At 41.6% G+C, this 24,164-nt stretch overlaps 1 protein-coding gene across 2 annotated transcripts in view; it reads right to left on the bottom strand.

Moving 5' to 3' along the window:
- The window catches only part of FAM81A (family with sequence similarity 81 member A), an 84,052-nt gene that overhangs the window by 55,564 nt on the left and 4,324 nt on the right, over positions 1–24,164 (bottom strand). The window contains exons 2-3 of one of the 2 annotated variants that reach the window (XM_049905870.1): positions 8,575–8,642; positions 7,306–7,579 (exon numbers count right to left, since the gene is read on the bottom strand). In XM_049905870.1, coding sequence (XP_049761827.1) covers positions 7,306–7,579; positions 8,575–8,621 — 321 coding nt within the window. In that variant the 5' untranslated portion in view covers positions 8,622–8,642. Of the gene's footprint in view, positions 1–7,305; positions 7,580–8,545; positions 8,643–24,164 lie in introns of both variants that reach the window. The other variant, XM_049905871.1, reaches the window with a different exon arrangement.

The raw sequence follows: 24,164 nt of genomic DNA, 5'->3' as shown, positions 1-24,164 counted from the left end.
AACTAGCAAACTACGTATATTCTGCTCAGTTAGGTGACAGCTTGATACAGCTTCCCATCACCCAACTAGGTCAAAGCAACAATGCCCCCCAAGCCAGTCCAAGCCAGTGGGACATTCTGAAGCCTCAGCGCATGGAAACCAGGAAGTCCTAATGAGCCAGGTGCAGACCCCACTGCCTGGTTTCCCAAAGTCCAGTGAGACACAGCTAAAGTCCTAATGGGACATGGGGGTGCAACCACTTCCCCAATCCATCAAACTGGCATGGAAGGGAAAGCTCACTAACAGGAATAGGGCCGTGGACTGCTTACCAGGACTTGGCTTCAAGGGATTGATAACAGCCTAAACCAAAGACACTACGGATAATCCAGACATGTATAATTCATAGTTGACTACATTACCCTTTTAAATTTATAATGATGACCACAATTTGTGGACAGTTTCTGAGAAATAAATAATTGATAATGCACTCCACATTACAATGTGAACTGCTAATGGAGACAACGGGCGGGGATGGATTTAAAACAATAGACACCTTCATTCAACATTTATAAGCACCTACTGTGTACAAGTACCTAAGAGTCATTTGTTTCGACATTGCAATCTGCTGACAGAATATGGGCAATAATTACAGGGGTCCCGGAAAGGACGAGGACCCTGGAGCCTTTGATTATGAAACATTTATAATTGAGATCCTACTATGTGCTAGAGCCCTGGTGGTGCAGTGGTTAAGAGCTTGGCTGCTAACCAAAATCTACGAGCTGCTCCTTGGAAACCCTATGCGGCAGTTACACTCTGTCCTATAAGGTCACTATGAGTCAGAATTGACTTCATGGCATGGGGTTTTGGGTTTTGACTATGAGCTATACACTGTGGTAGGTGCTAGCTCTTGAGGAGATTCTGAGGTTCACATAAGCTAGTGGTTTGATGATATGGATACTTTACTTTCTTCCTGTTTATAACTGTGTTCACATTCACATAACAGAGAGTCAGAAAGGCTTATCTAGGCCCATGTGTCAAGGTGTAGTTTCCATTTAGCTCAACTTGACTAGCTCTAGTGGGATCCTGGAGTAAGCCTTACCAACTGACTGTGGCTTCACCATTAGCTTTAGAATCAAAAATCCCCCGCAGGGATAAGACTGCCACAAAACAAACACCCAGGAAATGCTCACTGAGTGAACCGAAAAACAAACTTAAACCAGTAATAAAAATAATAAAAGGCCAAGAAATTACCTAAGAAATTTATCAAGAATCTACACATAGAAAATACTTTCTTCACGTTATTTAAATATAATTTGAATATCATCATGCCTCTTTGCTTTAAATATACAAATATTGCCTTTTGCATAATATCCACACTCCCAAATTTTATATTATTTATAAATGAAGACTTTCTTTTAGTGTTTTTAGATTTTTATTCTATGCCATGATTTCATTTTAATAAAGTTTGGCTACAATATGGCAATTTTGATGTCTCACCAAGCATCCTAATTTTGGTTATGTTTGGGTAGACCTGCTTAGGCTCATAATATACATAAAACCATATAATAAGTGTTTCATATCAGAATCTATTACATTTCCAAATATCCTTACTATTATTTTATTATGATGGGTAGTTATTTAAAAAATAAAAGTGCAAATAAATTTTTTGCCAAAATTAGATTTTACTCACTTTTCCCTCTCTGCAGCAGAAATTATTGTATTATTCTCAAAACTGCACACTCCAAAAATATATGTATATGGAAAGAATGTTGTCTGGTTAAAGCAAAAATAATCACTACATAAAACGCACTTCAGATTTGTTGGAAAAACTGCAGAGTTGAAATTACCTTAAAACTCACTGCATTGTACATTACTCAAAAATCATCTTAAAGAAACAAGTTTGGGGAAACAATAATTAGCAGAAGCTGAAATGATGGATGGCTTTGGATTCCTAGGTATGGTTGCTAACAACCCTAATTATCTAAGACGTTCAGGCGAACTCACATCCAAGGAATGATGGGGCAGGAGAGATCTCAGAACTAAAGCTAGAATTACTTAGTTTTATAAATGAGTTCTTCCGGAAGGTGAAAAAATACTCAGAAAGCAAAGAAGGGCTAAACAGGACAGCCTGATGTATTTGAAAATTGGTTGCCTAAGATCAGTGTTCTAGAAGAGCTTCCAAAGGGCAAAGCAGAAAAGTGAAAGGAGCAATTTTTGGAGTTGAACAACGAAAATTCAGTCTCAGCACTGCCACTTACTGGACTTGAGACCTCAGGCAAGCCCCCTTCACCTTCCTGGGCCTTTGGTACCTCCCTGGGAAGGACACAGTTTACACAGATGACCTCTAAGGTCCCTTCTTGTCCTTTTTGTTTCCAACAGTTCTGCAACTGTTTCCTCTGGGAGCCAGGCATTTATTCACTCAGTCAGCGCCTGGCATTGTGTCCCACACATTGTGCTGGAGAATGCAGAGGTGAGTAAGACGAAATTCCTCTCTGTGGAGAGCTCACAATCCATGGGGGAGCAGACTTGAAAAGGGACAGTGTCAATCCCAGTCAGAACTGCTATGTTGGCAGGGGCACGTGCTGGGTGTTAGGGATACATCGTTGTTGTTGTTAGGTGCTGTCAAGTCACTTCCAACTCATAGCAATCCTATGTACAACAGAACGAAACTGCCCGGTCCTGTGCCATCCTTACAATTAACATGTCCAAAGTACATGAGATGAAATCTCTCCATCCTCACTTCTAAGAAGCATTCTGGCTGTACTTCTTCCAAGACAGATGTGTTCATTCGGCTGTCTATAGTATATTCAATAGTCTTCACCAAGGCCATAATTCAAAGGCACCAATTCTTCTTCAGTCTTTCTTTTTCATTGTTCAGCTTTCACATGCATATGAGGCAACTGCAAAAACCCTGGCTTGGGTCAGGCACACTTAGTCTTCAGGGTGACATTACACACACACACATACACCTGATGCCGTTGAGTCAATTCCAACTCATAGCGACCCTATGGGACAGAGTAAAACTACCTCATAGGATTTCTGAGGAATGGCTGGTGGATTCGAACTGCCAATCTTTTGGTTAGCAGCCGCAACTCTTAACCCCTGCACCACCAGGTTTCCACGGTGACTTTAGGGAAAGGAGCTTGGGGAAAGGGAGGAACTGGCAGGGATAGCTTTCTAGAATGAAAAAAAGGAACTACTAAACAGCATTGAGGGTTCAGCTGAGGTTGAAGACTGCATATTTAAAATGGTTTTGATTGTTAGATTAGCACATAAACCACCAGTTGCCGTTGAGTCAATTCCAAATCATGGCGACCCCATGTGTGTCAGAGCAGAATTGTACTCCACAGAGTTTTCAGTGGCTGATTTTTTGGAAGTAGATCAACCAGGCCCTTCTTCGGAGGCACCTCTGGGTAGACTTGAACCTCCAGCCTTTCGGTTAGCAGCCCTCTGTGTTAACCATTTGCACCACCCATGGACTAGTACACAAAAAAAAATCACAGCAGCTACCAAAAGGGAAATTTTATCCCCGGATCCCATGATTGTGGGTAAAGCACTATCACCTCTTACACTGACAGGAGAAATTCAGCCCAGGGTTTTCTAGAGATAGAGATACGCTCTGCTTTTACCTGAGGGAGACAGTAACGCCAGAATAGATTGCCTCCCGTCTCTAGTCTATCCATCTACATGAGCAAAGGGAAACGGGGGTCACAGAGAGAATGGGGAGTCACCCTGTTCTCTATCATCAAACACATGTGTGTTCATGCTTTTTTATGACATAGTTCCTTGTCACTGGTTGAAGGGATCTCCCTATCCCAGGTCACTTTGATCTTATCTGTCTCCCTCTCTATACTTGCGTGCAGCAGCCAAATGCCTCTATCAGCCCCCTAATAGGTCTCCAACCCTTTTCAAAATCAAGGTCTTTACTAGGAGAAACAGCATGCAGGGAGAAGCGGGGTGGATGAGAACTCTCTGTACTTCCCGTACAGTTTTTTTCTGTAAAACTAAAATAAAGTCTATTAGAAATGGAAAAGAATTGAAATCTTTAAGTCGGGGTTCTTTAATTTTGCAAAGTTGCCAACTTGGGGTTGCCAAGTTATTCAGTCTCTGAGATAAAGTGTTTTAGCACCCAAATATAAAACTGGAAAGATCATTCTAAATATAGACACCACCTTCCAAACACAAGTGAAATATCTACGGCAATCTCTTAATCTTTCTGTGGCCCTCTGATGTCACTAGGGTTTTTTGTTTTTTAAAAACTTTTTATTGTTGCTTAGGTTAAAGTTTACAGAGCAAATGAGTTTCCCAATCAACAATTTATACACAGCTTGTTTCACGACATTGGCTGCAGTCCCCTCAATGTGGCAGCACTCTCCCCACTTCCTCCCTGGGTTCCCCGTGTCCATTCACCCAGTTTTCCTGCCCCTATCATCCTTCTGAACAGTGCTTTCTGGCAAATACTGCCCTCTAGGTCTCGTATAGTTGATTGTTCTGAGGTGTACATTCCTCACTGGTGTTATTGTTCATTTTATAGGACTGTCTATTGTATGGCTATAATGTGATCTCTGGCAGTGATTTCAGTTCCAAGTTTGAAGGGTCATAGTCTTGGGGGTTCCACCAGTCTCTATAAGACCAGTAAATCTGGTCTTATTTATGAGTTTGAATTTTGTTCTACATTTCCCTCCCACTCTGTCCTACTATTGTGGTCCTGGTCAGAGATGGCAGTAGGGGTAGCTGGGCACCATCTAGTTTTTCTGGTCTCAGGCTAGTAGAGACCGTGGTTCATGTGGTCCATTAGTCCTTTGGACTAATTGTTTCCTTGAATCTTTGGTTTTCTTCACTTTATTTTGCTCCAGACAGGAAGGGACCAATTGTTATACCTTAGATGGCCACTCTCAAACTTTTAAGACCCAAATTGGTACTCACCAAGGTAGGATGTAGAACACTGTCTGTATGGATTATGATATGCCAATTAATCTAGATGTCCCCCGAGACTGTGGTCCCTAGCCCCCGATCGCAGTATCTCAGTCCCAGGAGGTGTATGGTTATGGCTAAGAAGTTTTCATTTTTGGGTCCCCTGTGCACACTATTGCATGCATTGGTATATTTGCAGCATGTGCACATATGTATTTACCTGGATATACTTCCACATGCCCTCCCATCTCTGTTCAGCTTACATATCTACCTACGTATCATCCCATACTCTATTGCTTGTTATTACTGTTGTTTCGGGATTGTAAGTCACTACAGTTCTTTGCGTGTAGGCAATTAAACCTGACTCTAGCTAACTTAGGAGAAAACACAGAATTTCTTGGAGGGATATAAGGGAGAGGCACACACAATCAACAGGGCAGCTGGGGCTCCAGACGGAGAGAAAACACAAGCAAGGCTATGTGAGAATGTCAATAACCATGCAGTAGGCTTGGCTGATAACCAAAAGGTCAGCAGTTTGAATCCACCAGCCACTCCTTGGAAACCCTATGGGGCAGTTCTACTATGGGGTCACTATGAGTTGAAATTGTCTCCACAGCAACAGGTTTGGTTTTGGTTTAGAACAAGACCAAAAGGCACAAGCTAAGTGAGAGTTACCAAAAATGGAAATGAACTAGGTCAACAGTAGCAATAACAGAGCTGGAGTAGCTATACTGATATCAGACAAAATAAACTTTAAGACAAGAAATATTACTGGAGACAAAGAGGAATATTTTACAATGATAAAAGTTAGGAAGATATAGAGGAGACTGGCTCCTGGCTAAAAACTATGTGTGATTTTTCAGGCCTGACTATGGCAATAACAAAGGCTTCACTTAGCAGGCTTCCGGGGGAAAGCTGCCCTCCCCAATCCGAGTTGGGCAAAAGAATAGACATTTCACCAAAAGAAGACCTACACACAGCCAATAAGCAAGTGAAAAGGTACTCCACATCACTAGCCATTAGGGAAATGTGGACTAAAACCTTAATGAGATATCACCACACATCCACCGAAACGGCTATCAGAAAGACGGAGAATACCGAGAGCTGGTGAGGGTGTGGAGAAATCAGAAACTTCATACATTACTGGTAAGACTGTAAATGGTATAGCCATTTTAGAAAGCTGCTTTGGCAGTATCGTAAAAAGTTAAACGTAAGCATACCGTAAGACCAGCAATTCTACTCCTAGGAATTTACCCAAGGAAAATAAAACGTATGTCCACACAAATATACGTGCTGAACCTCAAAAAGATCATGCTAAGTGAAAGAAGCCAGATGCCAAAGGCTTTGTGTTCTATGATTCCATTTATACGAAATGTCCAGAAAAGGCCAGTTTATAGAGACAGGGAGCAGATTACAGGCTATCTGGGGCTGGGGTGGCAGTAGCGATTGACTACAAACCGGCTCATGTAAAGTTGGGGGCTGGAGTGATGAAAATGTGCTAACACTGAATTGTGTTGATGATCAGACAAGTCTATAAACTTGCTAAAAATCACTGAATCGTGCACTTACAAGGGGCGAATTTTGTGGCATTTAAATTATACCACAGTCAGGCAGTTAAAAAATAAACATAAATTTGATAATAAAAAAAAAAAAGAAATGAAGTTTAATTTCAGAAACCATAATTAAAATACGATTCCCATGACTTAAAGATTTTTCTTAATCTAGTCATATATCTTTTTATTCATAGATTTAAAAATTACACGGGAAGGGTATTAGCATTGTACAGCCAGGGGAGCCCAGGCCCTAAGTGTTTATGCTTTCTGAACTAAACCGTACAGGCCCTACGATTGCTCGATAAACAGCAGTAAACTCAGAATTTAGTAAATTCTAAAAGTAGACAATATTGGTCTTTTATCGAGCAGATTTCAGAGAAAAATAGGGAAATGAAAGGGGTGTCTAAGAAGCAATTCAAATACCTAGATCATTAGAATAACAAACCGTGTTATAAATAATCATTATGACCTAGAAATATTTAATCTGAAGCAGCAAAGGCTGACCCAGTAATTGATTTAATAGCTGTCTTCAGAGATATGAAGGGTTTCACAGCAAAGCTATTTGGCTTGTTCTTTTCTCTCCATTGAGAGCCAAACAAAGCAAAGCGGATTTAATAATCAGCAAGGTAAATTTAGACTAAACACAAATAACACCAACAGTGGCTGCCATCAAATGCTGAAATAAACTTAACTAGGATGTTTGTGCAAGCTGTTTCCTTGGCGATCATTAAGAACAGAAAAGACAGACAGCTCTGGTCTAAAACCACGAGCGCCTGAGAGGTGGGAAGGAGACTCGGTGACCCCCCGGGACGGGTCAAAGCCGTGGGAAGGAGCAGTGCACTTGACCCCCACACCCTACCTCAATATCCCGATTGAGCTGCTTCACTATGGCGGTTATGTTCCTGATGTGCTCCTCCAAAAACAGCCTGGCCAGCCGGTCACCTCCTCCTTTGTTCTGCATCTTCTGCAGGCTGTTGACAATGTCGTCTTTAATCCGGAAGGCGTGTTCCACGAGGGCGGCGGTAGTTTTCTCGTGGCAGAGGATCCTGTCTTCCAGCTGCTCCACTAGACTCACGGATGAGTAGGGTGCCATGGTCAGAGACTGGCTGTGACGGGGCATGGTTCTAACTCGCCTGCAGAAGGGAACCACGTCATGAGGGTGGCTCATTGGGGGAAAGAAAATTAAAGCCAGATTCAAGTCTTCCCAGAGATGATAATACAAATTATCTGTCCCTACAAGCTAAATGGGTTTCTGCCCAAAAGAGCTTTCTTCATGAACCAGGTAACATCTGTAAACAATCGTGCCCAGAGACCCCAACGTGCTGGTCCCAGGCTCCAAGACCTCCAGGAACAGAAGGCTGTCAGAATTCAGCATGCCGAGATGTTTTCCCAGTACAGGCTGTGTTTTCAAGATCAAGCTTATTAACAAGGTCTCCTAACACGCCCTCCTTCTCCTCCCTCCCTCTAAAGCAGTAGTTACAAACTCAAATGCCTACAGGGGTCAGGCAGGTGACATCAACAAGAGAAGCACATAGCCTACGGTACAATAGGGAGTGGTGGAGACTTTGGAGAACTGGAAAGGACGCTCCCCAGTTAAGGGGAGCCACTCAATTCAGCTCCACCCATGAGTGACCATCTGGAGATACAGGTCAATTTTTTCCAAATCTTCTGATATTTCAAGAAAAAAAAGCCAGGAAATCCAGACTTGTGTATGAAATTGCCTGATTTTTAAATGTTGGCAACGTATTTAAAAAGTGTTTACGATCATACAGGCCAAGCAGTGTACTTCTGTGAGCCGGTTTTGGTCTACAGACTCTCAATTTGCACCTTCTGATTTAAAAGACTTCACAGGGATTATTAGCCTCGCGGCCTCCAGTTGTGTCTTACTGTTAACGGGAAGTGCAATTCAACAGCACCTCTCGGGCTCACTGAGTGGACCCCAGCCTCCTACAAGTTAGAAGCTGGGAAATGGACACAGTACTTTTCTTGCCCTTGAACAAAACCATTCTTGAATAATGTAACAGCCACAAGGCTTCATTTACTATAACCATCACACCCACTAGCAGCCCTCATGGGATTGGTGGAAAGGAAAAGTATACCTTAGATGCATATTTTCCATATATTATACCTTTCCTCGGTGACAAGAGAAGGAAATACAGTGCTCCGTTGGGCCATTTTCTTTTTAATAATTCACATCTGTTGGGAAAAAAAGCATTAAATTATTTAACAGTTTATATCTAGAACTTAAATGACCTCAAAGGCTCATTATTAAGTTACTAAGCAAATGGCAAATTATGTTGACACATGGATCAGTTATATTGTTAAATGCCTTACATCTTATCTGTTAAATATACTGCAAATGTTTCCAAATAAGGGGGCAAGAATGGAGCAAAATCAAAACGCTTCTGAAATTAACATTGCTAAGTCTTACTAGACAGATCAAGAAGGACAATTAAGTGGCATTTCCTAAAGTTTCCTCACTCCTATGCCTACCTCTCAAACTCGATAAACCAACAAGATAGTTTCTCTAGCAGGCTCGTTCAATCTTGAACTTCTCTTGAAGTTCTGCAGAAAACTACCTTAAGTAAATGTAATCACAACAAATTTAGTAAATTCCATAGCAAAATTAAGAGCACTTGCTCCTAAATTAATCTTAAATAAAACAACGCATGATCGATGTGATACGATTTGGGGAAAGCTATCTAGCCACTAAGAGAATGAGAATGATATTTGCATTAGAACTTTAAAGCTTTATTATAAGGTATAATCATTCATATTACATCTTGCACCTAAAGAATATTTTGATCATCACAGCTGATAAGAAACCTGAACAAAACCACAGGGTCTTCTACATATTTCATTACCGAGGTTTCTCATCCCTGTTGTTAATTGCCTTAAAACAATGAATGCCTAGTAACTGTGATCTGATTGAGTAATTAGTCCTCATTCAGATGCTATATTCAGAATGCATTTCTGAGTGAAGCCATTGTTTTGGCATCATCTTGCCAGTGTTTTATTTTTAGAGTTTCAAAATGTGAACATTTCACTTTCCTAGACAAAGGACTCTGAATCTCAAACAAATTACATTTAAGAAAAAAGGTAAATCATGCCAAACAAGCTATGATGCCCAAAGAGTTCTTAAGTATCTTAGCTAACAATTCCTGCCGTGTAGACTAAAAATTAGGCTAGGGGAAACAGGCTATTATTTAGAATTAAAGAATCACAAAATTTTAAGTCATAAGACATCTTAGTTGAGATACGAACCCACAAAACAGCCCAAATTAAGAAACAGCGTTCAGCTACTAACTGAAAGGTTGATGGTTCAAATCTATCCAGAGATGCCTTGGAAGAAAGTCCTGGGGATCTACTTCTAAAAGGCCACAGCCCTGGAAACTCTATGGAGCACAGTACTACCCTGCACACAAGGGGTCACCAAGGCTCAGAATTCATGACAACTTGTGTGTGTTGTTTTTATTAATTTTATTTATTTTGTTGTTGTTGAAAATATACACCAAAACAGTTACTGCATGTACAATTCAGGGACACTGATTACATTCTTGAGTGGTGCAACCATTCTCACCCTCCCTTTCTGAGTTTTTCCTCCTCCATTAGCATAAACTCACTGCCCCCAAGGTTCCTATTTAGTGTTTTGAGGTGCTGTTGTCAATTTGATCCCATACAGTTTTGTTTTGTTTTATTATGTAGTCAAGTAACCTCAATAGGTAAGACAAAAATCCCTTCCCTCAAGGGCTCCACAGCCTACAGAGGAAGGCAGGCATCTAAACCAACCGTAAAACAATGGGATAAGTGGCAAACAGTATGAACAAAAACACATGAGGAGAACAAAGGGAAAGGGGCAAATTTTTCCTGGGTAGCAGCTAGGTCAGGGAAGAATTGATGAGAATGAATAGGATTTCCCAAAATAGAGAATAGAGGCTGGAATGGAGACTAGAGAATGGTCTTGTTCACATCTCCTCAACATGCCAACCCTACCTCTCTACGTCCTTTACTCTCAACATACTATGGCCATACCTTACCAAACATTGGAGCCCTGGTGGTACAGTGGTTAAGAGCTCAGCTGCTAACCAAAAGGTCAGCAGTTCGAATCCACCAGCCACTCCTTGGAAACCTTGTGCGGCAGTTCTACTGTCTCCTGTTGGGTTGCTATGCATTGGAATCAAGTCGATGGCAAAGGGTTGATTTTTGGTTGGTTACCATATGCACCTGCTCCAGCCAACTCTTAAGTATTCCCACCGCCTCCCCCGCCCCCACCACCATCCTGGAATATGCCATGCATTCTAAAGCCATCATACCTCTGCTCATATGCACTGTAGGAAATGCCCTTCCCAGCCCTGCCTGCCTAGAAAACTCCTGTTATCCTTTAAGGCCCCACCAGCCTCTCAACAGAATAAAATGTTTTCTATTTCTTCACTTGTCTATTCCTGCATGTTTTATGGTATTCATCACATTCTACTATGTTTAGTAGTTTACTGGTCTGCCTCCCCCACTAAACTCCTGTTCCTGAAGGGCACTTTCAAATCTTAATAGACGTAGAGATGACACAGAAGACCCCACACATGTTTGCTAATGACTGAATGACTGGTATTCCAGGATCAGAAACTGTAAGACTAAAAGCACTGGAGAATATGGTTTAGTTAAAAAGTTTATTTCTTTACTGACAGTGCATCCCAAACAGTAGACACTCAAATAATATCTGTGAATGAATGGAAACTTTTGGAATCCTCTTCTCCGAAGTCATTTCATCCATCTGGAATTATCCTGTTTGAGCCCAACAACATCCACTTTCTGAAAGAGGAGTCTATATACCACTGATTGTCTGGGATTGTTTCTTCAGTAACAAACCATCCTATTATCGAGTGCCTATGCACTCCCCTGGGCATTTCATATGGCATGAGTTCACAACACACATTGATGTCTCTTCAGAAATGGTGCCTTTTCATGAGTGTGGTGAGGATTTGTTCATCTGTCAGATCGCTTGGTTTGCTAATATCATGAAGAGCAGCCAGAAGTACCATTTGAAAATTCTTTGCCAGAGCAATGAGATCTACATTCCAGATCAATAAGGATTAAAAATAAATAAACCACTGGATTATATAACTTCTCAAAGATCATTTCCAGATCTCCCCATTGTTGATTATGGCTTAGCTGCCTGAGATTATCATTGCCTGTACATTTATAAATCTTCTCTCTGATACCAAAAGTGGGTCTACAACTGTATTAGTCAGGTCTGAGTTGTATGCTCTTTTGATTGTGCCATGTTATAAGAACCAATCTCCAGTTTATAAATTTTTTAAAAATCAAAGAAATTAGGGGAAGGGACAGGCAGGGAAACTAAGGAGTGAAGTCCTGAAAGAAATAAGAAAAAGTAAAATCATAATGCCCCAAATATACAATGTATCAATAGAAATTGGGGATTTGCACTAGAGTAAAAAGAAATCGTATTATCTAAACCAAAATAATTCTTTGTGATTATGAGAATTCTGTGAAGAAGAGAGAAGCTAAAAGGAAGTAGACTTACATATATATGTACGAATATGTGATATTTTAATGACAAAAGAGGCTAATATAAACCAAGTATTACATTCGTACTAGTAATGTGACATTGGGTAGAAGAAACACCTACTATATCATTTTAATGTAAAATGATACATGAATTTAATAAAATAAAATGGCAATTTTTACTAAAAAATTAAATACCAATCATGTAAGTTAATAATTCTTCAGTTTATCACTAAAATATAGTACGGATGTGTTCTGTTGGAGTGTCAGAATAAAAGAAATAGTCAAATCATTTATGAATAAAGTGGTTATAATTTGGCAGTGGAAAAAAAAAAAAAGCTAATTTCCTTATAGTTAAAAATAGAGTCAAAGGCTAAAGTGTGGGAACAGCTGAAGACGCATCAGAAGAGACAGATGGGAGTTGCTCTCTATCTCATCTCCAAGGCCACGCTCAGGACTTTGGACTTTATCCTGGGGACAGTTTCTTAGTTATCTGGTGCTGCTATAACGGAAATACCACAAGTGGATGGCCTTAACAAACACAAATTTATTCTCTCACAGTCTAGGAGACTAGAAGTCTGAATTCAGGACGCCGGCTCTGGGGGAAGGCTTTCTCTCTGTTGGCTCTGGTGTAAGGTCTTTATTCCTTGGCCATTTGGTGATCTTCATGTGGTATGACGCCTATCTTCTCTTATCTCTGTTCTGCTTGTTTAATCTCTTTTACGTTTCAAAAGACGTTGACTCAAAACACAGCCTCCACTAACCTCATCTCATTAACGTCACAAAGACAACCCATTTCCAATGGGATTACAACCATATGCATAAAACCAAAAACCCATTGCCATTGAGTCTATTCTGACTCATAGTGACCCTATAGGACAGAGAACTGCCCCACAGAGTTTCCAAGGAGTGCCTGGTGAATTCGAACTGCCAGCCTTCTGGTTAGCAGCTGTAGCACTTAACCTCTACACCATGAGGTTTTCCACCACAGACATAGAGGTTAGGATTTATAACACATATTTTTGGGGGACATAATTCAATCCATAACAGGCAGTGGGAGTACCCAGGCAGGCAGAAGTCAGAGGAGGGGACAGTCCCAGCAGTAGATGCAAGCCTAAAACACCACATGCTAGATCAGGAATTTAGCCAGCCAAGGGATGGGGCCCAGCCTGGGAAGGAGGAAGAGACTGACAATTCACCTGACCAGTCGCTGTCCAGTCGATTCCGACTCATGGTGACTCCGTGTGCGTCAGAGTAGAGCTGTGCTCCGAAGGGTTTTCAATGACTGATTTTCCAGACGTAGGTCACCAGGTCTTCCTTTGGAGGCACCTCTGGGTAGACTCTAATCACCAACCTTTCAGTTAGCAGCCGAGCGCATTAACTGTTTGCACCACCCAGGGACTCCAAAGGTTCACCTAGAGCGTCTTTCTTCCTCTCACCTTCTCTTCTCTTGGTTCTCTCCTCCGCTCTCTCCCGCCTCTCCTCTCTCCCTTCTCACCGCCTCTTCTCTTTCAATTTTCTTTTTCTTTTGCTGCCACCAATAACTCTCCATTCATTTCCCTTTCCTTTCCCAAAACTTCCCGTTTTCATGGTCCATTTTCCTTGCCCCCACTCTCTCTTTTCCCTCCTTCTCTCACTCACCTTTTCACAACTCCAGTCTATCATGGAAAACATGAGTGGTGGGTTCAGGAAGACCCTCATCTGAATCCTGGCTTCCCCTCTAACTGTATGATCTCAGCAGGCTGGCCTTAGTTTCTCAGGTTGAGGATCATATAAATAATAGCTGCTAACACTCATTGAGGGCTTCCCTCGTGTCAGGCACTGATGAACATATGACATAGTTACAATGAACCACTCTGTTTTGGGTACATGTTATCATTAGTAATGTGTACTACATACAGTGTTGCATCCCTGACGTTATCATTTGCTGACGTTGTCATTCTCAGATGTTCAGTCACAGATGTTCAGTGTTATGATTTCCTGTACAAAACACCGCTGTATAGTACGCAATAACAAAAACTTAAAAAAAAAAAAAAAGAGGTATTTGACTTGCATCAGAACTGATTTAGTGTGGGGTCACTGCAGCAGAACCCCGTTGTGAGCTGGGGACTACCTATACATTAGTCTCATTTATCCTCACAATCCTTCATGAATGAACCGCTCTTATTATCTCCATTTAACCAGAGGAAACTGAGGCTCAGAAACATTCTCTAACTGGCCCAACGTCACATGGCTAGGAAGGAGCAGAGCAGGGATTTGAACTTTGGTCGTTGGTCCCTTCTCACCAGGCGTTCCCCACAGGGAGACCGTGGAGTATCCAGCAGAGTCTGGCTCTGGGTCCCTGGGTAAGCATCTAATTAGGGCTGGCTCCCTTCCTTTCCCCAGATACACACATGTCTGATAGGAAGTATAAAACGTTATAAAAAAGGTTCTGGTAAAGAGTATTCATTTGTTTTATTTGAAGAGATTTTACATTGTTTACCATTTTTTTTTTTTTTTTTTTTTACTGTCTAGGGTTAGTGGGCAAAACTATTAGGTAACTGCTATAATCCTTTCATGTGGCCAAAGCTGTCCCTCCGGGCATCTATGTGTGCAGAGCTTACGGCTAGATTGAAGCAATGCTACTGTTATTTGCGTTTGTTTAAAAACAAAAAGCAGAGCACACACATGAAAAGAATGATTCGCAACACATATGTCTTGTTTGAAGAAATCTGGAACGTTTTAAGAAACACTTTTCTTAAAGAGAAAAATACTTTTGGTAATTAATAAAGTAATATAATTTTAAAACTTAGGCTTTATGTAAAGGTGTAAGGAATAAAGCGAAAATCACCACTCAGAAATTGCTGATGTTAATATTTCAACTTAAATTTTCTTAAGATTTCTCTCCAGGATGTGCATATTTTCGTTTTTGGAAAAAAAAAAAAAAGAAATCATCCTCTGTGTGCTCTGTGTACTCTGCATTCTCTGACAGGAAATCACGAACAACCTTCCATGTCAATATGTAAAGGCTGGCACCACCGTTCTCCTACCTGCATAGTATTCCACTGAATGGATATACCATAACTGTCAGCCAGTTCCTTACGGATGGACATTTACACTGAAATACTGCTTATAATCATGGTTTAGTTCAACTTTTTGGTATCTTGTTTTCTCTCCTTTTTTTTCCACAAAGTGACATCAGTAGTGTAGAAAATCAATGGGGCAGATTGTGGGCTACTTTCAAAGCAGAAGTTAAGGTGGGCTCTCCCATTGAAGTTTAAAGAATCCAGAAGAGATAAATCAGTGGGTCTGAAAAAATGGTCCAAGAGATGGCTGACAAATCAAAACAACGCAAGTGTTCACCCCACTTGAGGTTACTAGCTCATTGTCGGTCTTTTGCTCTGTACAGTGGCCTCCAAGAGGAACCACAGCTATATCCCAAGCAGCTGGCACATACCAAAAACCCCACTGCCTTTGAGTTGATTGCAACTCACAGCGACCATATAGGACCGAGTAGAACTGCCCCATAAGGTCTCCAAGGAGAGGCTGGTAGATGTGAACTGCCGACCTTTCGGTTAACAGCCAAATGCTTAACTACTGCGCCACCAGAGCCCCACCTGGCACGTAGTAGCTGTTTAATAAATGTTTGCTGGATGAATGAATCTCAAAGATTGGTGGCAGAATTGATGTACAGTAACTTTGCAAAGTTTAACTTAACTGAATTACATTCTGACCGCAGAGTGAATGTGCACTCAGAAAGGAGGATGGTATACACAGCATGTCTAGTTAAAGCAGAGCTTGTATCAGTGTTTCCAAGAACTTGAGAATCTAGGGCAGCAGGAAGGGTTTTCTATAATGGAGAGGGATACATTAGGCTGTCATGGTCCAGTGACATTAGCCATTAAGATAATCCTGCTCACTTCACCAAGCACATCATTTAGCTTCCCAGGTGGATGTGCCTAAAAGAACAATATGGAGCAATCAGCAGACATGAGCCACGGTCTATCTGACAGATACTTTTCTCAATGTGAATGAATATATTGGAATTACACTTCTGATGGGAACCAGACTTGGGTAACCAGCCCCCTGAAGCCTGATTTTCTTAGACTGTACTAACAATGCTCAGTATCTAAATCCATGAAGCTGAAACACAATGATCACAACACAGTACCTACTGTGGTGGACAGACTTGTCAGGTGATCCCCAAGTTGCCTACCTCCTGGTGTTCACACCTTCTGCGATTGCCTTCCCTTGAGTGAGTGGGACATGTGATTTCCTTCTAAGCAACAACACAGCATCCAGAGACCAGCCAACTGACAGGTACCTGTGCAGGGTTGGCAGTGATAGCCGACTGAGGCTCTGGCACCAAATCACATGGGGTATAGTTCTACCCACTAGGGATAGAATATTTATTTTATAACCTGATTTTTAAGTGACTTAACAGAGTTGCAATGATTATCCTGTTTAGGAAATCTCAAAACACTATTGAAGAAAGAGTAAGAACTTAAACAAATTTTTTCAGAACAATGGCGCTCTTATGGCTATGGAAGCAAATTATGAAGCAAATGAGTGTCCAGATGCTCAATTTCACAATTAATTATAAAATAAAATTTAAAATCACAAGAGGTACCATTTCACACCCATTGGATCTGCAAAAATCAAGTCTGACAAGAACATAGAACAATAGCAACAGCGGCTGGGAATGCGAATTGGCACCACCACTTTGGAAAGCAATCTTCAATCTCCAGTAAAACTGAAGATGCACAAATCCCACAACCCAATAATTCCACTACTAAGAAAAACCCAAAAACTTCTCACGCATGTTCACAAGGACAAATTTATAACAATATTTAAGCACTGTTTCTAATCACAAAAAAGGTGTGGGGGAGAGAGAGGAAATTGAATGCCTATCATTAGAAAAATGGATGAATGAACTATGATATAGTCACACAATGAAAGAAAAAACAGTAGTGAAAATAAATGGATTAGAACTACAGGTACTAAGGAACGAATCTCAAAAATATAATACTGAGTGAAAAAAGCAAGTCATAGAAGGATATATTCATGCCCTTATTAAAAGGTTTAAAATACCTCAAATAATATGCCAAATCTGTAGCATCTAGAGACAAATATGGAAATGACAAACACCAAGTCAGGGTCATCTTTATCTCTGAGTGAGAGACAGAGAGATGGACGAGACAGAAGTACACAGGAGCCTTCAACTAAATCTATATGTTCTATTTCTTCAACTTAACATTTCATTATATTATTCATCTTTTTTGAATGTCCAAAATATTATAACCATTAAAAAGGAAAGGAAGAAAATTACTTCTTCCTGAACCCATATTAAAAGAAAAAAAGAGAACAAATATTTAAAGGCCATAGCTGTAAGGGAGAACGCGCTTGGCATTTCTCAAGCTGAAAGAACTGAAGAAAAAACTCAAGTCCTGAGTTGCAATACTGAAGAATTCTACAGGGAAAATATTAAACGATGCAGGAAGCATCAAAAGAAGATGGAAAGAATACACTGCGTCACTATAAGAAAAAGAACTGGTCGACATTCAACCATTTCAAGAGGTAGCATATGATCAGGATCCAATGGTACTGAAGGACGAGGTCCAAGCTGCACTGAAGGCATTGGCAAAAAACAAGGCTCCAGAAACTGACGGAATATCAATATCAACTGACATGTTTCAACAAACGGATGCAGCACTGAAGGTGCTCACTCATCTATGCCTAGAAGTTTGGAAGACAGCTACCCTGGCCAACTGACTGGAAAAGATCCATATTCATACCTGTTCCCAAGAAAGGTGATCCAACCAATGTGGAAATTATCGAACAATATCATTAATATCACACACACAAGTAAAATTTTGCTGAAGGTCATTCAAAAGTGGCTGCAGCAGCATATCGACAGAGAACTGCCAGAAATTCAGGAGGGATTCACGAGAAGAAATGGAACCAGGGATATTACTGATGATGTCGGATGGATCCTGGCTGAAAGCAGACAATACCAGAAAGATGTTTACCTGTGTTTTATTGACTGTGCAAAGGCATTCAACTGTGTGGATCATAACAAATTATGGATAACATTGTGAAGAATGGGAATTCTAGAACACTTCATTGTGCTCATGAGGAAGCTGTACATAGATCAAGAGGCAGTTGTTCGAACAGAACAAGGGGATACTGATTGGTTTAAAGTCAGGAAAAGTGTGTGTCGGGGTTGTTTCCTTTCACCATACCTATTGAATCTGTATGCTGAGCAAATAATTGGAGAAGCTGGACTTATGAAGAAGAACAGGGCATCAGGATTGGAGGAAGACTCATTAACAACCTGCATTATGCAAATGACACAACCTTGCTTGTTGAAAGGGAGGAGGACTTGAAGCACTTACTGATGAAGATCAAAGACCACAGCCCTCAGTATGGATTACACCTCAACATAAAACAAAAATCCTTGCAACTGGACCAAAAAGCAACATCATGATCAACGGAGAAAAGATTGAAGTTGTCAAGGATTTCATTTTACTTGGATCCACAATCCAAACCCACGGAAGCAGCAGTCAAGAAATCAAAAGAGGCATTGCACTGGTCAAATCAGCTGTGAAAGATCTCTTTTGAAGTGTTGAAATGCAAAGATGTCACCTTGAGACTAAGGTGGGCCTGACCCAAGCCATGGTATTTTTAATCACATCGTATGCACGTGAAAGCTGGACAATGAATAAGGAAGACCAAAAAAGAGTTGATGTCTTTGAACTGTGGTGTTGGCGAAAAATATTGAATATACCATGGACTGAAAAAAGAACAAACAAATCTGCCTTGGAAGAAGTACAACTAGAATGCTCCTTAGAAACAAGGATGGCGAAACTATGTCTCCCATACTTTGGAGGTATCAGTCCCTGGAGAAGGACATCATGCTTGGTAAAATAGAGGGTCAGCGAAAAAGAGGAAGACCCTCAGTGAGATGGATTGACACAGTGGCTGCAACAATGGGCTCAAGCATAATAATGATTGTAAGGACGGTGCAGGACAGTGCAATATTTCATTCTGTAGTACACAGGGTCGCTATGAGTTGGAACCTACTCGACGACACCTAATAACAAAAACACAGTTTGAAGGGAAGTCAAATTGTTAATCTCAGGGCATGCACAGAACTCAGTCTTGCCCTATACATTCTGGGGACCACAGAATTGGAATTCCAGGGCAGCAGTAACTACTGTTTATCAAATCTCTACCCCTAGGGTGTTTTGTCAATAAACAACATGTAATCTTATCTAGATGTTAGGATTTCTATGGATGATTATTGGTTAAATGATCTATAACAGAAGAATGGTTAATTAAAACGTGGCACATCCACTCACACAAATATCAATAGCTATTGCTCCTTAGAAGCAAGGATGGTGAGGCTTCGTTTCACATGCTTTGGACACGTTATCAGAAGGAAGCAGTCCTTGAAGAAGGACATCATGCTTGGTAAAGAAGAAGGTAGGTGAAAAAGAGGAAGACCCTCAACGAGATGGATTGACACAGTGGCTGCGACAATGGCTCAAGCATAACAACGACTATGAGGACGGCACAGCACCAGGCAGTGTTTCGTTCTGTTGTACATGGGGTCACTATAAGTCGGAACCAACAGCACCTGACGACAACAATTTAAAATAATGATTACAAAGACTATGAAGCAACAACATAAAAAATATGTACAGACTAGCTATAATGTTAAGGTTTTTTTTTTTTTTTCAAAAGCAAGATTTGAAAATGAATTTATAGTCAGGGCCTGCAAACTAGGGCTTTGCTCCACGCCTCCAAAATTTAGGTGGTGCAAACATTTTAACTTAGTGGGCTTAAAAAAAAAAAAAAACTGTTGCTGTTGAGCCCAACTCATAGTGACCTTATAGGACAGAGGAGAAATGCCCCACAGGGTTTCCAAGGAGCAACTGGTGGATTCGGACTGCCAGCCTTTTGGTTAGCAGCCGCAGCTCTTAACCACTACGCCACCAGGGCTTCCAGCGGGCTTAAAGGACCCTGCAAATGTTTAAGTTCTACCACCATTACCAGTGCCACTGCTGCCAAGCTCCCTCCTCTTCCACTTCCTCTTGGGTCCTCCTCTTAGAAACCAGCAGAGATGGATGATCTTAGGAGACCCAAGGTCAAGGACAAAACAACCACCACCCCTCTGTGTGCTATCTCCTTGCCTTCCCACTCCCATCTGAGCTGCCCACCGGCGCCCCCTCCCTCCATGCATGGGTACATCTATGGACTTGAGGCCACATTTCATGCCGCCCCCTCTCCCCTGACCACATGCCAAACTGCTGGAATTGCCTCTGTGGTGTGAAGAGTTGGCATCTGGGTAAATCATCTGCTCTTGGTACAAGGAGGAAGAGGGCTGTGCAACTGGGGACAGGATGCCTAATTTCCAAAGCCAAAGTATCTGGGTTGATGAAAAGGCCAATATAAGGACCACTGATAATAGCCGGTGCCTTCCATCAATTAACCACAGGGCTCAGATTAGGGGGCGACAAAGGAAATGACAACAGCACAATGGGCACTCCCTCCTCATAGGCAGCCCCGCCACTCCCCACCCTGACCACAGTGATGGAGAATAGGTGGGCAGTCCTCAGGATACCATGGGGCTAGCATATTTGGGGATGTAGATGGTATTATGGTTATGAGGTAGATCTGGGGAACTCTGGGCAAGTCACCAGTGGAAGGTTATGTCATAAGGCTTTGCATGGCCTCTAAGAATTTGAGTGACCTCACACCCAAACATTCTTCCCTGTACACACTAGGTCAATGGTAGATGAAGCCTACCTGATACACCGTGACATTTTTCAGTTTTACATTACCCCATGTCTTCTTTAGAATGGGGCTAATTTCTAACCCCTCTGCCTTAGTTATTCAGTGCTGCTATAGCAGAAATACCACACATGGGTGGCTTTAACAAACAGAAATTTATTTTCTCACAATTTAGGAGGCTAGAAGTCCAAATTCAGGTGCGGGCTGTAGGGGAAGTCTTTCTCTCTGTCAGCTCTGGGGGAAGGTCCTTGTCTCCTTTTGACATCTGTGGGCCCAGCGTTCCTTGCAGATCTTCATGTGGCTTGGCATCTCCCCCCATCTCTGCTCTGCTCGCTTGTTTAATCACTTTTATATCTCAGAAGAGATTGACTCAAGACACTCTCCACACTAACCCTGCCTCATTAACATAACAAAGACAACCCATTTCCAAATGGGATTATAACCACAGGCATAGAGGTTAGGAGGAGCCCTGGAGGCAAAGTGGTTAAAGCACTTGGCTGCTAACCACCAGCTGCTCCTTGGGAGAAAGATGTGGCAGTCTGCTTCCATAAAGATTACAGCTTTGGAAGCCCTATGGGGAAGTTCTACTCTGTCTTATAGGGTTGCTATGAATTGGAATTAACTTGACGGCAGTGGGTATAGAGATTAGGATTTACAACACGTTTTGGGGAACACGATTCCATCTGTAGTACCTGTAATCCAGAAATCTCTCAACTATCTTGGAGAGGGTATGATGGGGGGTTCCAGTACTAAAAGTATGGTTATGGTAATATTGTTTTTTTAAACAGTGGAAAGAAAGTAATAAAAATGTAAATAGTGGCCATTGGGTACATTTTTAGTCTACTCTTTCTTGTTTTCACAATGATCTTTAATAAGTGTATTATTTTCACAATGACAAACATTTAATAATACATTTTCAATAAAAGGGTGAACTGATGAACAACAACAACAAAAAAAAAAAAAAACAAAAGCAGAAATTGCTTACTTACAGCTATTAAAACCAGAGCCCAAAAACCCAGTGCCGACGCATGCCCAATTCTGGGCTTAAGAGACCATGTGGCTCAATTAAAACATAAAAAAAACATATTGGCTGTTAATTTACCCTAGCCTCATTCCATTGTTTCGGACCCATAAAAAGTGAACTTCAGAACACTCAGAACATCTGCTATGGTCTTCTGGCCAGTACAGCGCAGTTGCTGCTGATTGACTGGAAGGGTCCATAAATCTGCAACATACATGTGGCCTCTGTCAGGTCCAGACAGACTCATAGACAGACTGGAACCACCTGAACCCCTGAGACCCTAGAAATGGCTGCTGATGCTGCTTTAATTCATTCTCCATAGCTTAGAATGATGTTAACATTTTCAGGAGAACCCCTACAAAAACAGATTGGTTTTTGTTCTCATCTATTAATAACAGCTATTTTGCAATGCTATTTAAATCTTCCATTGTTATTTAAACTTTTCATGAATTCTATCTCCCCAACTGAGCGACTTTGGGCAGCAGGGACCACATCTTACAGGAGTCTGTAACCCCCGTGAAGCCTAGCACAGTGCCCCTTCAAAGACACTCATAAATATTTGTTCACTTGCTTTTTGTTTTTTCTAACTTGGTAAAACCCATCGTTTTAATTATTGAGCTGCTCTGCCCAAATGGCATATCAGTTGCTGACTCAAGGTCCCTTCCAGCTGCGAGCTTGGCAGTCTGCTTCAGGTGGCCCCTCAGTGAGCCCGGGCACACACCCATGCACACATGCACACCAAAAGAGAAGTGTCTTAATATTACTTTCAGGGTGTTATATTGTGATCAACAGCTATATCTGGCAACTTTTCTCTCTAGCACTAAAGAAGACATATTACCAAATGTTAAAAAGGGGATCTGCCAAAGCAACACTCAGAACAGAAAAAAAAATTAAAAACGGGCGTAAACTCTCTACCTACTAATCTCTACCTGCACCTCCAGATGGACCAAGGACCTGAAAGATGAGGGGAGCCATGCCTTTGGCCCCTGATGCGGACAGAATGCCCACTGGGATTTGGGGATTCGGCACTACATGAAGCTCTGGCTGCAAAGCTAAGGATCTGGACTCGCAAGAAGGACTCAGCCTCCAGTCACTGCCCTTTTTCACAGATGCAGAGGGCGGGGGCTGGGCTCCTCTGCAAAGAAGAGGCTCTTTTATTTGGAGCAACTTCTTGAGTTCACAGCATTAATTTTATAACCATTTTAGAGAGAGCAGGGGAGGACTCCTGAACTCATCCAGAGATAATTAAAAATGGGGCGGGGGGAGAAATCTGAAATAAACAAACAACAAGCTGAAGGCACCAGGGGTTTCTGAATAACATCTTCCCAGTTAAACAATTTAAGAATCCCATAAAGCAAAAGCTGCCCCCGGACATTCTCTCCCACATAAACGCGCTTGTTATTTCAGCCACACTCAGCTAGAGCAGCATTTCCTCTCTCCTTCACTTCTGTAGCCACCTCATCTATCCAGAGAGTGTGTCATCTCTACTGAAGTGTCCTTAAGGGGGAAGGCAGCTGACCGCCCAGCCTGGCCAGAAGCGCCTGGAGCGCTGCTGCAGTCCTGAAGGACCTCAACAACTTGCCACCCTAAAATCTGATTTCTGGCCTCAAATGCCAGTTTTGCCTTAGCAAAGACTGAAAATTTCAGGCCTCTTGATGTTTGTCAATCAGCACATTCCCCGGTATCTTTTCTGATGTAGCAGAATCAACTATGTTCAAATAAACCACTTTATGGTCATTGGTAACTACATTTTAAAAATATCAAGAACCACTGAGCCATGGGGTGGGGGGGTGGTCTTCAAAAGACCACGGAGTAGTAAAAAGCAATTTGGTTTCATCTTAAAAAACCAAAACAAAAACTCCTCCTTTTAAAAATGCATGGGGCATAAAACCCAGTTGATAAGTCGAAAAATAAAGCCAACACACAGAGAGGCAGGGAAATAGAAGAGTTAGGATCAGGCGGAAAGAGCAGAAGAAGGACAAGGAGGAGGAGGAGGAGTGAGGGGAGGAATGGAAGCACTGGATGGAGACGAGAAGCCAGACAAGGAAGAGGGGAGGAGCAGGTGGCTGGAGGGCTCCAAGAGAGGACACAAGCCCGAGAGATTGCTCCGCTCACAGTCAGCTGTTCATCTGGGATGTGAGGAAATAGATGGCCCATTTCGTAATACACTACATCAAGTTTCTCTTTTTTTTGTTGTTAATCAAATATGTCCTTCCCTTGTCTTGACACATACCAAGTTAAGATATGTTCAGGGACAAATCATTTATTCCATTTACAAAATGGAAATACCTTCTCTAATCATCCATCATTTTGTTAACAGGCCCTATTTGGGGTCAACACCCACTAGACTCTGGGGATAAGGTGGGAGTCCCACATCTACCACCACGTGGCAGATGCTTCCC

The sequence above is a fragment of the Elephas maximus genome, chromosome 13 (genome assembly GCF_024166365.1).
Source record: "Elephas maximus indicus isolate mEleMax1 chromosome 13, mEleMax1 primary haplotype, whole genome shotgun sequence".
Taxonomy (NCBI): Eukaryota; Metazoa; Chordata; class Mammalia; order Proboscidea; family Elephantidae; genus Elephas; species Elephas maximus.
This window is presented reverse-complemented; position numbering and strand designations above follow the sequence as displayed.